The sequence below is a fragment of the Eschrichtius robustus genome, chromosome 6 (genome assembly GCF_028021215.1).
Source record: "Eschrichtius robustus isolate mEscRob2 chromosome 6, mEscRob2.pri, whole genome shotgun sequence".
Lineage (NCBI taxonomy): Eukaryota > Metazoa > Chordata > Mammalia > Artiodactyla > Eschrichtiidae > Eschrichtius > Eschrichtius robustus.
The window spans coordinates 75,054,407-75,069,559 of NC_090829.1; the positions used below are offsets into that span (position 1 = coordinate 75,054,407).

General features: G+C 43.4%; 1 protein-coding gene across 3 annotated transcripts in view; it reads right to left on the reverse strand.

The window, feature by feature from the left end:
• The window catches only part of RUBCN (rubicon autophagy regulator), a 55,745-nt gene that overhangs the window by 16,334 nt on the left and 24,258 nt on the right, over positions 1 to 15,153 (reverse strand). For 2 of the 3 annotated variants that reach the window (XM_068546551.1, XM_068546550.1), the window contains exons 3-11: positions 14,307 to 14,390; positions 11,975 to 12,134; positions 11,229 to 11,335; positions 10,039 to 10,195; positions 8,872 to 9,405; positions 5,281 to 5,376; positions 4,459 to 4,574; positions 3,557 to 3,764; positions 2,373 to 2,474 (exon numbers count right to left, since the gene is read on the reverse strand). In XM_068546551.1, the coding sequence (XP_068402652.1) occupies positions 2,373 to 2,474; positions 3,557 to 3,764; positions 4,459 to 4,574; positions 5,281 to 5,376; positions 8,872 to 9,405; positions 10,039 to 10,195; positions 11,229 to 11,335; positions 11,975 to 12,134; positions 14,307 to 14,390 (1,564 nt within the window). The remainder of the gene's footprint in view (positions 1 to 2,372; positions 2,475 to 3,556; positions 3,765 to 4,458; positions 4,575 to 5,280; positions 5,377 to 8,871; positions 9,406 to 10,038; positions 10,196 to 11,228; positions 11,336 to 11,974; positions 12,135 to 14,306; positions 14,391 to 15,153) is intronic. The other variant, XM_068546552.1, reaches the window with a different exon arrangement.

Genomic DNA, 15,153 nt, shown 5'->3' on the forward strand with positions numbered 1-15,153 from the left:
GCCTCCCCAAACCAGCCTAGCCTTAAAGACCTCCTAAGGCAGTGGTTATCAACCAGGGAGGATTTCGTACCCCCCGCAGATATTTGGCAATGTCTGAAGACATTTTTGGTTGTCACAACTGGGGAGGAGGGCGGTATGCTACTGGCATCTAGTGGGTAGAGAAGCCAGGAATGATGCTTAACACTGTACAATACACAAGACAGTCTATCACAGCAAAGAAATATCTGGCCTAGAGGTTGAGAAGCCCTGCCCTAAGGTCTTTTCCTTTAAGGATTTCTGTCTGAACTGACTAGAGAGTTAGTTGATTAAACACCTCCTCTGGGGCCACAAATGCAGCAACAGTTTCCAACAGGAGTGCACCTCATGCCACCCCCAGGCAGGCTATTTCATATTTGGCTCCTTCCAGTCTGAACAACTCCCCCTGGCTCCTTGCTTTGCTGCAAGGAACAGACTTTATAGTCAAGTGGACTGTTCCACATTCAGTGAAGTAGCATGTTTTGGATTTACCTTAATATTACCCACATGAAATTCCAACTGCTGATCCTGAGAGAGAGAGGGCAGAGCCCTCCTATTTTCTTCTAATTTGGAGATCAAGTCAATCACAGACTGTGGTGTAATAAAAAATATATATATATTTGATCTCTGTCCAGTTTCTGGCACAGAGCTCCTATAACCTTTGGAATTTCCTGAGTGATAGGAATGTCTGTTATTCATAATGAGCCCCTTTCCATTATATCCGAGTTTACATTAATGAAATGACTCGTGGGGGCACCCAGATAGCTTCAGGATGGGGTTGGCTGCCAGAAGAAAAAGCTACTTAGAAGATCAGAACTTTTAGCCCCACCTCAGGAACTCAGTTGCCACTGGCCAATGATGTAATCACTCATGCTTACCGAATGAACCTTGATAAAGATGAGGTTTGGAAGGGCTTCCTGGTTGGTGAACATACCCATATACTGGGAGAGTGGCACACCCTGACTCCATGGAGATGGAGGTTCCTGTGCTCAGGATACTTTGGGACCTTGCCCTATGCACCTCCTCTTCATGTGACTACTCATTTGTATCCTTTATAATAAACTGTAATCATAAGTATAGCGCTTCCCTGAGTTCTGTGAGTCATTCTAGTGAATTATCAAACGTGAGGAGGTAGTTGTGGAAATCCCTGGGTTGGTAGTTGGCCAGGGTGAAGTACAGGCATCCTGGGAACCCCATTGGCAGCTGGCATCTGAAGAGGAAGCCATCTCGTGGGACTGAATCCTAAATCTGTAGGGTCTGTGCTAACTCCAGGAATTAGTGTCAGAATTGAAATGTAGGACACTCAGTTGGTGTCAGAGAACTGGAGAACTGTTGGAAAACTACATACAAAGGAAAAAATGGAGTTTTAAGTGACCATCATTGTTATAAATAGAAATCAGATGCATTAAGGAGAACACAGAAGGAAGACTTCCTGGAGACCTGGAAAAATATGTGTAAAAATTGTATTTCTGAATGGGGAAGAAACTCAGCTACCATACCTGGAGCTGAATGGGTTCTCGAGATTGGTGTAAACAGGAAATCAGAGCCTCACGCAGTAAAAGATCTATTCATCATCATGTTACAATGGAGAACTAGACACAATTCATCTCTATAGTCTTGGTTCCAGCCATGGGGGAAGAACTTACGTCCCTGAACTGTTTGGTTTTCCATCTGTTCATTTGTTGATTGCACTGATAGGAAGTTGAAGAAATTTATGATTTTCAGGAATGGATTAGCCCATTAATCATGGGTTAACCTGATTTAACACAACTGCCTTTCCAGATAAGAGCCCCTCCCCTTCTCTAGGCAGAAGCTCACAACAAGAGTCTGTGATTCTGCTATGCAAATTAGCGCTGGTAGGACAGAAAATAAAGCTCCACTTTGTAAACTTGATTTTTTTTTCCCCCTTTTTGCTTTTTCCCTCCCAGTGACTCTTTCTGTCATTTTCTCTTAGGATTATAATAAAGCTCCTTTTAAACACTTCGAAACAATTTCAGTTGTGTTATAGGACACAAGAGAATAGGATTCTAATTTCATGTAGATGTGGGCTAACTCTGGACTCCTAGTAGGAGGAATTAGAGTGAGAATCTGAGAGAAAGGTGCAACTGAGGAAGAAGCATCATGGTGACATCAATAGCCAGCCCACTCCAATGGAATACTTCCTTTTAGTGTTCTTTTCTGCTTAAATTTTAAATAGGTTTTGTTTTTAACAAGAGAAGTTATCCCTTACAACAGCCGACAACATACCATAATGAACCATAATAAAGACCCCCTGCTTAGGGAAAGCTTCTCAGCCTATGATTCCAAATTAAAAGAAACAGTTAATGAAAGTTCCCTTGAAAAGTGTTAATTCATACCTTGGATTTCAAATTCATCAACCTCATCAGCAGAGCCAGAGTCAGAGAACTGTGCTGAATCACGTGAACTGAACTGGGAGCTGCTGGAAGTGACCCGAAAGCCTGTTACATTAAAAAAAAAAGAAAAGTAATAAATAGGACAGAAGAGGTCTCCTACTCTTTCTAGGGTCACAACAAAAGGGACCTGGTATGACTTGAACACAGAAGTAAAGAGAACCTTGGCTGGGAGTTATGCTGGGGAAATGGAAACTAGCTCTTCTTGCTAGTTTCCCCTTCTTGATTGATCCCCTAAAAAGTTTTATGTGAGCAGAAAGTACCACTCTCTGGAAAGTGAATCTGGAACCAGTGGCCTTAGTTCTCCTCATATCAGAAACCTATTTTTTGGAAGATATTTCTGATATATATATATATTTTTTTTTTTTTTGAAAATGGTAAATGCTAATTTTAATAACAAAAGTTGTACTAAATGTACATGAAAGTTAAATTAACACGGTATAAAAGAGAACAGCTTAAATAAACTGGGATTCACATATTACAATAGCAAAGTTAAGACCAAATGAATTGAAGACATGAACAGTTCTGAAAATTCTCTTTTTGGCCTACTTCCAAAAGAAATAGTCAGGCTTTTTTCCTGTACATAGTTTTGAGCTTTGTCTATACCATATATAGTAGAAAAACAAATTCTTTAGCAACCTAGAAACAGTTTATAAAACTCTTAAAGTTTAATTTTCTTTGCCAGACATGCCGATGTTAAAATGACAGCTATAAATTAAAGCTATATAGACAACAGGTATAAGTAATATAGAACAAGTTAAGAATACTACACTTACCAGATTTTTCTTTTTAAAAATTACTGTACTTTCTTAGTTCCCGTGTGCTTTGCAATAGGAATAATAGGGACTTTGTTTTCTTAGAAAAGATAATAACATGTAAGAGTATAACACAAATAAGATAATTTATAATATTCATGTAGAGGTAGGAAATGGATGAGCTCTAGGATTCTGGTCTGGTAGAAAAAAAAAAAATTAGAACAACATAGAAAATCTTTCTGACAGCAGAGGAACCCTTGGCTTGGGTATAACATCTCACATGAACATACGAAGACAAAAAAGAAAGCCCACGAGGTACTAAGTCTTATCCTGAAGCCTGAAGAAGCAAGAACAGGCGTTCACAGCCTCACTCACTTCCATACTCAGTCTCCTGGTACACAGGGAGCAGGTTCTTGGTGCGGATCTGCTGGCGACGAAGGCGGATCTTCTGCTTCAGTTCCTGGATCTCCCTGTCACTGTCCTCCTCCCCTTCCTCCTCTTCCAGGCACTGGCTCATCATGTTGCACTTCATCAGCTCAATGGCAGCAATCAAGGATTCTGAGATGCTGAAGTGGGCATTTTCCTGGGGAAGAAGAGTGCCAAAAAGGGGACACCTCACTGATTATACTCTTGGAAAGCAGCTTCCAGAACGTGCATTGCTTTCATTCAAAACACCCAGGGGAAATGCACACTGCTCCTATAATGAAAGATGATGGCCAGAAAACCTGTTGGACATTCTCTTTGCTCTCGTATCTGGCCATGCCTGGCCTTCCTGTCCCACTTTCCACATAAAAAAATGACAGAGAAGAGGTCAGGTCTTTCCTAAAACCATACACTTATATACAAAGTATTAAGGTAAATGTGATGTCTCAAGATAAAGTGCTTTGTAAGCTATAAAATGCTACAGGGACATTATTTATCACATATCTGAGCCTTAGAACAAAATATAGAAGTTGATTCTGGAGACAGTCTTTACCTAAGGTTCCAGGGTCAAGGAAACAGTAATCATGTGACTAAAATTCAATGTTTCTCTGTCCAGGGTAGCTTCTAAGACAAAATCCGTAATATCTTTGAACTCAGTGAGGCGCATGGGCTCCCAGAAGAGTTTTCCAGAGATAGAACTTGTTGAGCTTATCTTTACTGTGACTTACCTGTATTGTAGTCTACACCCATGTTATTGCTGTGTACCCAAAACCTCTTTAGGACAAATGGCACCGTAGCCCTCAGACCAGATCTCCCAACTCATGGGCGTTTCAGTGGCTCCTTAGAGTCCTCACCTTTTCCAGGTCTGCACAGCTGCCAAAGTCTTGCTCAGACAGGTAGCTGATGAGGGACTGTCCCTCTGATGGTCTTCGGAACATGCCTTCTCCTGAGCACAGGTACTGACTGCCCTCTGTGGGAAAATGGAATGTGGATGTGAAAAGCCCTGCTTTGAAAAGCAAATCTTCTTTACAGACAAGCTTCTTTAAGAAGCCTGATGATTTTAACACTAAAGATGCTCCCAAGTCTTCCCGGATAACAGGTTGGAAAGATGTCTACCTTCTACAGGAATTTCTCTGAATCTCGGAATCCCAGGGCACTAAGCCCCTGGGTCAGAGAATGCTGGAATAAATGGAGAGAGCCAGGAGACAACCCTTTGATCACCTAAATTTAAAGATGACATACTCGTCCTCCTACCCACAAACAAAGAAACCAAAAAACCTGTGCTGTGAGTCAGACAAGGAAAGAAATGGCTCTCCCTGTGGATGATTTCCATGTGGAGCCTATCTTCGGTAATTAAGCCTAGACACTCAAAGGCCTCTTTTCAAGGTCTCTCTCACCCACTCAGAGAGCCATTCCAGCTGGCTCACCAGACATTCATGGTGATAACAGCCACAGCACGAGACAGTGGGACCGCTGAGGCAGAGAGGAGCAAGAGAAATGGCGGGGTAGTGTGATTTCTGGCACAGGGGTTGAAAATAATGAAAGGGAGGGTGAGACTGTATGGTGTGTACCCTCCACAGAGCTAAGATGAGCTACACAGCTCAGAGTGTGGCAGGCATGGGGGGGAGCAGAGCAAAGACACGATTGCAGCACTGGCCTTCCTAGTACTCACTTACCATACTCCATGTACAGAGAGCTGGGTGTGCTGACTTCACTGCTTTGACCAGAGTAGGACAAGGGGCCTCTCAACTTCGACTTATCACTGCAGGATTCTAGTGTCAGTGGCCACCAGGGAGCAAAAACACACATACGAGGTGAGCGACACATACATTCCCAACTTTGGAGTTTCAGTATTTAACTGCTCCCATTCCCAATGCCCTCCCGAACAGGAGAGAGGTGGCACACCAACAGGGAACAGTCCAAGAATGCAGGAACACATGGAGGAAGGGAGGTGGGAAGTCGGCATACTCTAAGGGGAAAAGGGAAAACATGACCTGGAATGCGGCAACACAGAGGTGAAAAAGAATCAAATCAAAGTGGATTCATGAATTTAGTTCTCCCTTCTTCCATCTTCTTACCAAATGTTCCAGGAATATCAGCCAATTTCTACCATCTTGACAAACCAATTTAGAAAACAGTCCTCACGTGGAGACAAGCACACTGAAACTTTTCTGATACCTTGACACTAGACTTTAAAACAATATCAGAAGGGTTAAACTCACTAAAGAAACACTAGGATATGGCCTCTCTTGAACCTGAAATGTAAATTTGTCATACCTACAAATTTAACCCACTTCTGAACTAGCAGAACAAAATAACACCCAGCAATGTCCTTAAAAGAAGCATCAAGACAGTGTTAGAGAAGCCAAGGATGATGGCCTTGTAACCAAAGGGCTCAGCCACAGGGCTGTAGACCCAGCCTTCCTGGGGAAGGAAGGGAGAGGTTTCATGAGAAGCCTGGCCAAGTAGGAAGTGTCTGGGTAGCAGTTTTCAAGGAACGTTGAGAGTGGAGGAATAGCAGCAGGCATGGTTCACAGGAAATGGAAACTGATATTCTCCAAAGGGAAACACGAAATTCCCAGTGCCACAGAAGGAAGAGCAGGCAGCAAAGCAGGTGGGTGCCTGAGAAATGAACAGGATGCGCTGGGAGAACTAATGATTGAGCAGCATCCAACCCATTTCCTTGACAGATGGTGCCAATTTGTCAGCTGCTCCTCTCACAAAAAATGCTACTACGTGGTAAGCGATAACTCTGTGTTCCCTTGGTGGTCCTGGCAGTGGGCTCTGCTCCTCACTACAAACCAGCAGTCACCATGACGCCTTGGTAAGAAACCATGATTTGGAGGCAACCTTTGAGGTCCCCAGTCAAACTCAATGCACAACACAAACTCCAACACCAGACCTTATTCCTTTACAGCACGTAAAGGCCATCCAGCCTTTGCTCACTGAGCTCACTACCTCATGATGCTGCCCATTCAACTGATCAGCTCTAATTCTTAGAATTTCCTCATACTGACTTGAAATCTGTCGTCTTACAATTTCTTATCTCCTTAAGAACAACAACACTCTTCTAAACGAAGGTCTCGCAGACTTTAACCTCTTTGCCAAGCTAACATACCCAGTGGCTTCACCCACTACCAGGAGGCCACAGTTTTCAGTTCTCCCTTACCACTCCGTCTTGCAGACACGTTCTAGCATCAATATCTCCATGCATGATGTACCCAGAATGTAACACAATATGCAGTTTGAACACCACTGTGAAACCCAAAGAAACAGACTTAAGTCAACAGAAAAACCTTGTGCAATGGCTGGAATGAGGGGGTGGGGGAGAAATTTACAGGGGAAGGAAGACAGGTGTAAGAAAAAGGAAACAGGGGACTCCAGGAGAGGCAAAAACATGCACTCACATCCAAGACCACAGAAAGAGGAGAAAACACATTCTGGTGTTAAATCATGGAAAATAAAGTAATTTGTAGTAAGTACTCAGTTATACGAAAAATTCTGCCACTGATTCATCATGATGTCTTAGACAAACAGCAGACCTCAGGTTCACCTTTGGGCAATACAGGCTTGACAAGTCTTGATTCTATCTCCTGGATGCTGTTGAGAGACTGAATGAGGCATTTGGACGTCGTGGGCAAAAAACGTATCATGCAAAACAATGGTATTATTTTACCAACAGGTCTAAGCATAACTACAGGACCAGGCCAGCCAGACTTGATTTGACACCAGAATGGAAAAGGAAGTTCGAAACTAAGCAAGATGGTCACAGAGGAACACAAGGAGGTGGGGGCGGGGGCTGGACAGAGAGGAGGAGGACTGGCTCCCAAACCTGCAATGGGATCTTCAACTATAATGGTGATACTCCTGGGGCCTCCTGTATGTAGACAGACAGGTGCAGAGGAAAGTCCAGAACACGAGAATAGACACAGTGAGAAAAAGAGCGTCTTCTTAACTAGCAAAGGTTGGGGCTTAACTCCTGAGAGGGAACCCTAGCGCAGAGGGAAAGATGACTCGTACGAGAAGCTGCACATGACCCACACTCCCTCAGATCCTTCTGCTTAGGTTTTCTCTGGCTCCCTTTTCCAATGCAGGTTACCGCAGTTTCTGGAATCCGCATGGATGCAAGAATGGGGGCAGGGAAGTTTTACATGCTCAAACACCAGTAGCCTGGAGTACAGCAGACACCAGGTCTGCTCCAGGAGATGTGAAGTAAGGGTCTAACCCAAGCACTCTTCACATCTACGAAGGCTCATGGGAAGACAGGCTTTGATTGGAGATTTTTTTTCTAACGAGTTCCAATGAGCCAAACCACATTCTTGAGGGGAAAACAGAGACAAAAGTTTGCAATTCAGAAGTTTCAGATGAAGGCCTTAGCTCTCACCTTTTAGAAATTACAAAGAGAAATCAATAGCAGCTCTAGTTGTAAAAGGAAATCTTCCTTTTTTGCTCTTAATTTTTTATACTTTACTTTTATATTTTATTTCTGAGGCTTTTCCACCCAGAACTGGCCTTGAGCACAAACTGGCCTTCCACTTGCTTTTATGGAGATGCTCTTACGAATGAAACCCAACCAAAGCCTGCCAGACACCAACAACCTAGGAAAGATGATAGTGGGGAAATGGCAAAAGCAATGACACCACCTTGGCCATGCCTAAGGTGCTCTCTGCTAGCAGCTGGTGTCTGTGTGAAGGAGGTCCTAGTAGCCAAGGCCTCCTTACCCGACTGCCTTTCAACCTGAATTAGTGATGGAGCAGTCAACCCCACTTACTTGTTTACTAGGTCCCATCACTCCATACTCACTACATCTCTAGTGTTAATAAGGAAACCCTAACATCAGTTTGCCTCTCTCTTATTGTTATTATATCCTGACCAAACTTCTCCAGAATCACAGGAAGGGAAGTAATTTAACAGGATTATTTTTAAAGCTCATTAGTACTTTCCCTCTGTCTGAGAGATGCATTTAAAACTCGGACTGTGATTAGTCACACTATCCTCTGGTGCTAAAGAACTAGTGAAAGAATCCAGGAAAGCATTTACTATTTAGCAATGTATAAAGGAACAAACATAAATATTCTCAGAGAGATTTCTTAGGTATCCACATTATATTACAAACTTCTCTTTTTCATTATAAGCAATATACTCTTCATATCATCAGAAACATAACTTCTCTTTCTGCCATCTGAAGACCCTTAAGAACAAACTCTCCCTTCCACCTGAAATTCAGGAGGCCGCCTTACTGACTACAGGCTGGTGGTTATCATTACCTGGGGCTCCTCTGGAGGAAATGTTGGTATCCGAATGGGAGCGAGTATGGCTCTTCTTTGTTCCACCGGTGACAGTGAGTGTTTGTCCCTCTGAGAAGCTAGACCTGCGAAGGACATTGGACAACTGGCTCTTCCCACCTCCCTCTTGGTCCCCTAGAGAGGAAGCAGCAGAATCTGGCTTCTGGGAGCTGCTGGAGGAGAACAAATTGGAGCTGTTGCTCTCAGCATTGCTGCTGCGACTCTGACAGCTGGCGGTCCGGCCTCGGGGGTCCTGGTTGCCAATGGCCAAGTACTCAGGCCCCTCACTGGCATCACTTGGGGAATCCTTCTGGCTGCTAACCCAGGGTGCTTCTAAGGGGCTGGTCAGAGTGCTGGAGCTCATCTCATTTGGGGTCGAGGGGGAGTCCCCGGCTAATGCAGAGATTGGAAGCAGAGGGGCTTGGACGGTTTGATCCTCTGCTGGCGAGACATGTCCTCTGCTTTCTTGAGGTTTCTGGCATGGGCCACAGAGTGAAAAGGAAGTAGATCTTCTTTCTAGGATATAAAAAGAAAGGGAAAGGAAAGGTGAGCTGGAAGCCTTTGGTACCTGTGAAGGGCTTCTCCACAACTAAGAACCAAACTCCCTATTGTTACTTGGTGCCCAGGACACACGGTGTCACGTCAGAAAAGGCTAACTCATTCAACGTAAGTAAAAAATTACTTAGAAGCAGCTAAGCCAAAAGCATAAGCTCTTGGGACAGTGGCTTCATTGCTTATTAGTATGCATTCCCCATCTGTAACATGAGCAATAATAATAACACCTACCTCGTAGGACTGTTTTGAGGATCAAACAAGATAATATATACAAATTGATTACAACAGAGCCTGGCACATGGCAGGCACTGAATAAATGTTAGCTATTATTATTGAAATGCCTTCTGGCAATGTGGGTTAGAAACCCAGGGGAAACTAAACACATCTCTTGCCTCTGTTACTTTAATGATTCTACTGAATTATCTTAGGCTAGTTGCTATATACCTCTTTAAGATTTTCCATATTAAGACATGAAGTTTGGCAAATTGCATCAACCCAAGGCTCCATCTATAGCCAGCCTGTGAGCACCCACTAAGTCCTCTGCTTTCCAGGCCTGGGGATACATGTCTTGACTACCCCTTGCTGCCCCCATACCTGAGCCATGGTGGGGTGTGGATTGGTGGAGGCTAGAGAAGGACCCAAAGTAGGAATGCTGAGCATAACTGGTTGAAGGGGTGTATGCGGAGCCAGGCAGAGCTGTCAGGCTCTGGCTCTTTGTCACCAGCAGCGGGCTCTCATGCTTTCTGGCAAACTACAAAAAAAACACATGTCAGAGTCAAGGATAGAGGCCCTCAGAAGAGGAGCACTTAGCACTACAGAAATGCTGGTAGGAACTGGCCTTTGGCAGCAGGCGTGAACTGCAGCCAGGGCCAGTAGATACAGCATAGGTATCTTCTATTAGAGCACACAGCTTTGAAACTTCAAAGTCCTGCCATACACCACAGCTTCTGCACTGGAATCCTAGGTGGTCAGACCAGGAATGCTTATCATGGAGGCAGTACAGCAAAGTGCTTAAGACTATGCACTCAGAAGTCAGATACGCTGGGGCTCAAATCCAGGCCGTATCACTTACAAGTTATTTGGTCCAAACTTTGGGTAAGTGACTTATCTACTTTGTCCCTCAGTGGCCACCTTTATAAAATGAGATTAATGCCTACTTTATAGAGTTCTGAGGATTAAATGAGATGATGCATGTACTGAGCATAGCACCATGATTGGCACGTAGAAAGTATTCAATAGATGGTAAGCAAGAATTGAAACTGAAAAACCAGGAGACATAGGGGATCCCTCACAAAAGAAATAGGGATTGTGATTCCTTTCTAGCGGAGGCACTGATATTAGTGACGGGATGAGTGAATTAGAGAGTTAATAATAAGCAACATAAAACAACAAAATTTTCTTGGACAAAAATGATCCTGTGTAACATCAGACCACACTACGTCTGACACCCTATCTATAGTCAGCCTGACTCAAAATCATCCCTCCTCTCCCTAGCATTTTATCAAGCCTGCCCTTAAGGAGGTGCTTACTCAGACTACAGATTTTTTTTAAGGATTTAAAAAAATAGACACCTCCCTCCTCAAATAGACTTAAGCTTACTTACAAATAGACATTTTACTTCAATAGGTACTTAATGGTACCTCCTCTTCTAAGATTTTTTTGTTTTTAATGAAAGCCTTTCAGTTCACAATTGCCTAAGTGAAGTAGTTTGCTACATATGGTTACATCATGGTGAGGTCTAGGAGGCCAGAACATAGACACAGATAATTCTTCGGCCACTTTACCATAGATGCATCAATCTGAGCCAGGAGACGAGGGTTGTTCTGTTCCACTGCTTCTAGGCATTGGAGCATGGCCGTGACATGGGAGTCACTTAGCAGGAAAGCAGTATCTGGGGAGAGAAAACTGCCGCAATGATGGAGCCCATTAGGGAGAACTTCAGCCTCCCTGTATGGCCCTGGGAGAAGCTCAGGGAAGGAAAGAGGGAAAAGGCAAAGATGACTTGAGGAGAATCATACCACTGTGGACAGAGGGGAACTAGGGACAAATAAAGTACAGAAGAGGCTAAATCATGTGCAGTATAGCAGAGGCCATGACAAGAGGCTTCAAAATCAGAAAGACCCAGATTTGAACTCTGGCTCTGGGTGACTTTGGCCAAGTCACCTAACCTCCTTGAGCTCTTCCCTGATTGGAAAACAGGGATATCAATACCCAACTCTCAGGGCTGCTGTTAGGTATATATGTATAAAAAATATATAACAGTGATTGGAACATAGGAAACTCTCAGTAAATAGTAGTTACTCTTACTGATTTGCGTATATGGGAGTAGGGAAATACCTTAGCATAAAGCTTGACTGCATTTTACATAGCAGGTTAGAGAGAAGACTAGATACGTGTTTCTGATTAGAATCTCTATGGCATCAAGTAAAAGTATGAGACCCTGGGGTAACAGTGGGTCTATAAAGGAAGAGTAAAGTAGAAGAGAATGAGGAAGTACATGACCAGTACTGGCTATGTGACCTCTACCCACCTGTGTAGAATTTTCTGATATACTGTCTATCCCCCAGCAGAGGTCGGAGCTGGGCTGAGAGACAGTGGCACTGCAAGCTATGCTGCAGCCACAGCTCCGCAACGGCACGCTCACTCATGCCGTCAGTGCTGCTCTGGCCATTCTCCTGCAAGCTGATGAACTAGGAGGCAAAGAAGCATGAGTCAAAATATACATCCAGGGCTTCCCTGGTGGCGCAGTGGTTAAGAATCCGCCTGCCAATTCAGGGGACACGGGTTCGAGCCCTGGTCCAGGAAGATCCCACATGCCGTGGAGCAACTAAGCCCGTGTGCCACAACTACCGAGCCTGTGCTCTAGAGCCCGTGAACCACAACTACTGAGCCCATGTGCCACAACTACTGAAGCCCGCACACCTAGAGCCTGTGCTCCGCAACAAGAGAAGCCACCGCAATGAGAAGCCCACGCACCACAGCAAAGAATAGCCCCCGCTTGCTGCAACTAGAGAACTAGCCCACGCGCAGCAACGAAGATCCAATGCAGCCAAAAATAAATAAATTAATTTTAAAAATATATAATTCCTGGTAAATCCAGCAAGATTGAGGCCTAATGACCTGAGAACTAAATTGAGACAGGTAAGAGGAGGTAATCAGAGATATTTGCCCTCCAGCTAACATCTACAGGTTATAGAGGGAGGAGAGGGAAGGAAGGGATTAATGGCTCCGTTGCTGGTTTGGGCCACTAGAAAGGGACTAAGCAGTTAAAACGTGATATGCAGGTCCTGGAGAGGACAAAGCTGCTGCGTCTGTCTCTTTATGTTGTAACTCCAAAGAGGCATCTATTCTCGGGGTATTCAGAGGAAGAATGAACTTGACACCTCAGCTTCTCTCACAGAGTCCTCTATTTCACGTAGCCTCCAGAAAAGAATGCAAGAAAAACCTGGGGTAAAAAAATTTGGAAAAATGCCCCCAAACATTCTTCCCCAAAGAGAAATCAGCTGAGCACGTCTCGTTGGCTCTCGCCACAGCATTTCTCTATTTGGAACTTCCTTCTACTGGCTGTTTCTAAAAGCCAAGTCTCATAGTTCAGGATCACTGCAAAAAAATGTATGGATGGCTATTTCAGGCAGCTTCTAAGAGGAAATGACTACAACAATATATTTTATTTTATTTTTTAAAATTATTTATTTATTTATGGCTGCATTGGGTCTTTGTTGCTGCGCTCAGGCTTTCTCTAGCTGTGACAAGCAGTGACTACTCTTTGTTGCAGTGCATGGGCTTCTCATTGCGGTGGCTCCTCTTGTTGAGAAGCACAGGCTCTAGGTGCGCAGGCTTCAGTAGTTGTGTCACATGGGCTCAGCAGCTGTGGCACATGGGCTTAGTTGCTCCGTGGCATATGGGATCTTCCTGCACCAGGGCTCGAAACTGTGTCACCTGCATTGGCAGGCAGATTCTTAACCACAGCACCACCAGGGAAGTCCCACGATATATTTTAGAGAAAAAAGTTAGAGGGGGGTTTGGTGGGAAAAATAAAGTGATAAGTACAAAAAAATCCATGTAAGAAAATCACTGGGCTCTGGCCTTTTTTCACAAAAAAGGCCAGAGTGACACCTTGTGATTTGGTTCCCTGATCATTTAAAAATAGGTTACTTTTCTGGACATCACCTTGGCAATGAATCTGGCAGTGGGTGTGCTATACATGAAACAAGACTGGTCATGAATCAATAAGTATTGAAGATGGGTGATATTTTTGGGTTCATTACACTCTTCTAATTTTGAATGTATTTGAAAATTTCCATAGGCAAGGGTTAAATAAATAAATAAATAAATTTGGCTGTGATTGATGTGGAACTAGCTGTGTAACTCTGGCCAAGTCACCTAACCTCCTGGAGCGCTGTGTCTCTGGTTGGGAATCAGGGGTATTATGCTGAGCTGAGAGGACGGAAGAGTACAGTGCTACTCTACTCTCCAGTGCTGTTGGGAACATGTTAGGCTCCATTTGACACTGGTCTCCAGAAGCCTCACATTTTTTTTCTATTTGGTGCATCCTCTTCTCCTTAAACAGTCATCAGCATATCAGTCCTACTTACCCCCAACCATTCAGGAAACTTCTTGCCATTTGCCCTAGATTTTGAAAAGCTTCACTCTGGTCCCATATTTGCAAATCTTTTGAAAATAACAAAACTTTCTCAGGTCTTCCCCAGAGGAGGGAAAGTGGCCTAGAGCAATGGGTGTGCAAAGCTTATTTTTTAAAGTAAATCATCCTCCCCTCCAAATCAGTCCTACAGGGATAATTTCCTCTCCTCAGTTAATAGGAAACTTGTGGTTAAAGCCTTGTGGTTACCTTCACCTCTTACCTTCTCTACATGAAGGGCTGAGTGGGGACTAAGCCAGCGGATGTCTTTCACAAACTGCCAGTAATCAGTCTGGCGGCAATACACCTGTTTCGGGGACAGAAGGTAAACACATTGTTACCATTTTGGACCACATCTAGTTCTCGTACTGACATTCAAAGAGAGGAAAAAGAAAAGCCTAACCTTGGGACTTCCCTGGTGGTCCAGTGGTTAAGACTTCACACACTTCCAATGCAGGGGGCGTGGGTTCGATCCCTGGTCAGGGAACTAAGATCCCACATGCCATGCGGCATGGCCAAAAAAAAAAAAAAAAAAAGCAAAGCCTAACCTTCCCTTTCCTCAACAAAGGTTCTCGGCAGCAATAAAAGGAATACATACAGATGTTCACCCTTTTAAAGAATAATTGTTAAAAATTATTTTAATTGTTCTTGTGAGGAGGTAATACATGCATATGATATAGAAGGCTATATAGTTGACCATTGAACAACACGGGTTTGAATGGTGGGTCCTCTTATAAGTGGATTTTTAAAATAAATATATTGGAAAATTTATTGGAGATTTGCAACAATTTGAAAATAACTTGCAGATGAACTGCATAGCCTAGAAATATTGAAAAAATTAGGAAAGTTAGAGATCTCATGAATGCATAAAATATAGGTAGATGTTATCCTATTTTATCATTTACTACCATAAAATATATACAAACCTATTATAAAAAGTTAAAGTTTATCAAAACTTACACACACAAACACTTATGGACCATAGATGGTGCCACGTGCAGTCAAGAGAAATATAAACAAACGTTAAGAAGCAGTATTAAATAATTGCATAAAATTAACTGTAGTTAATT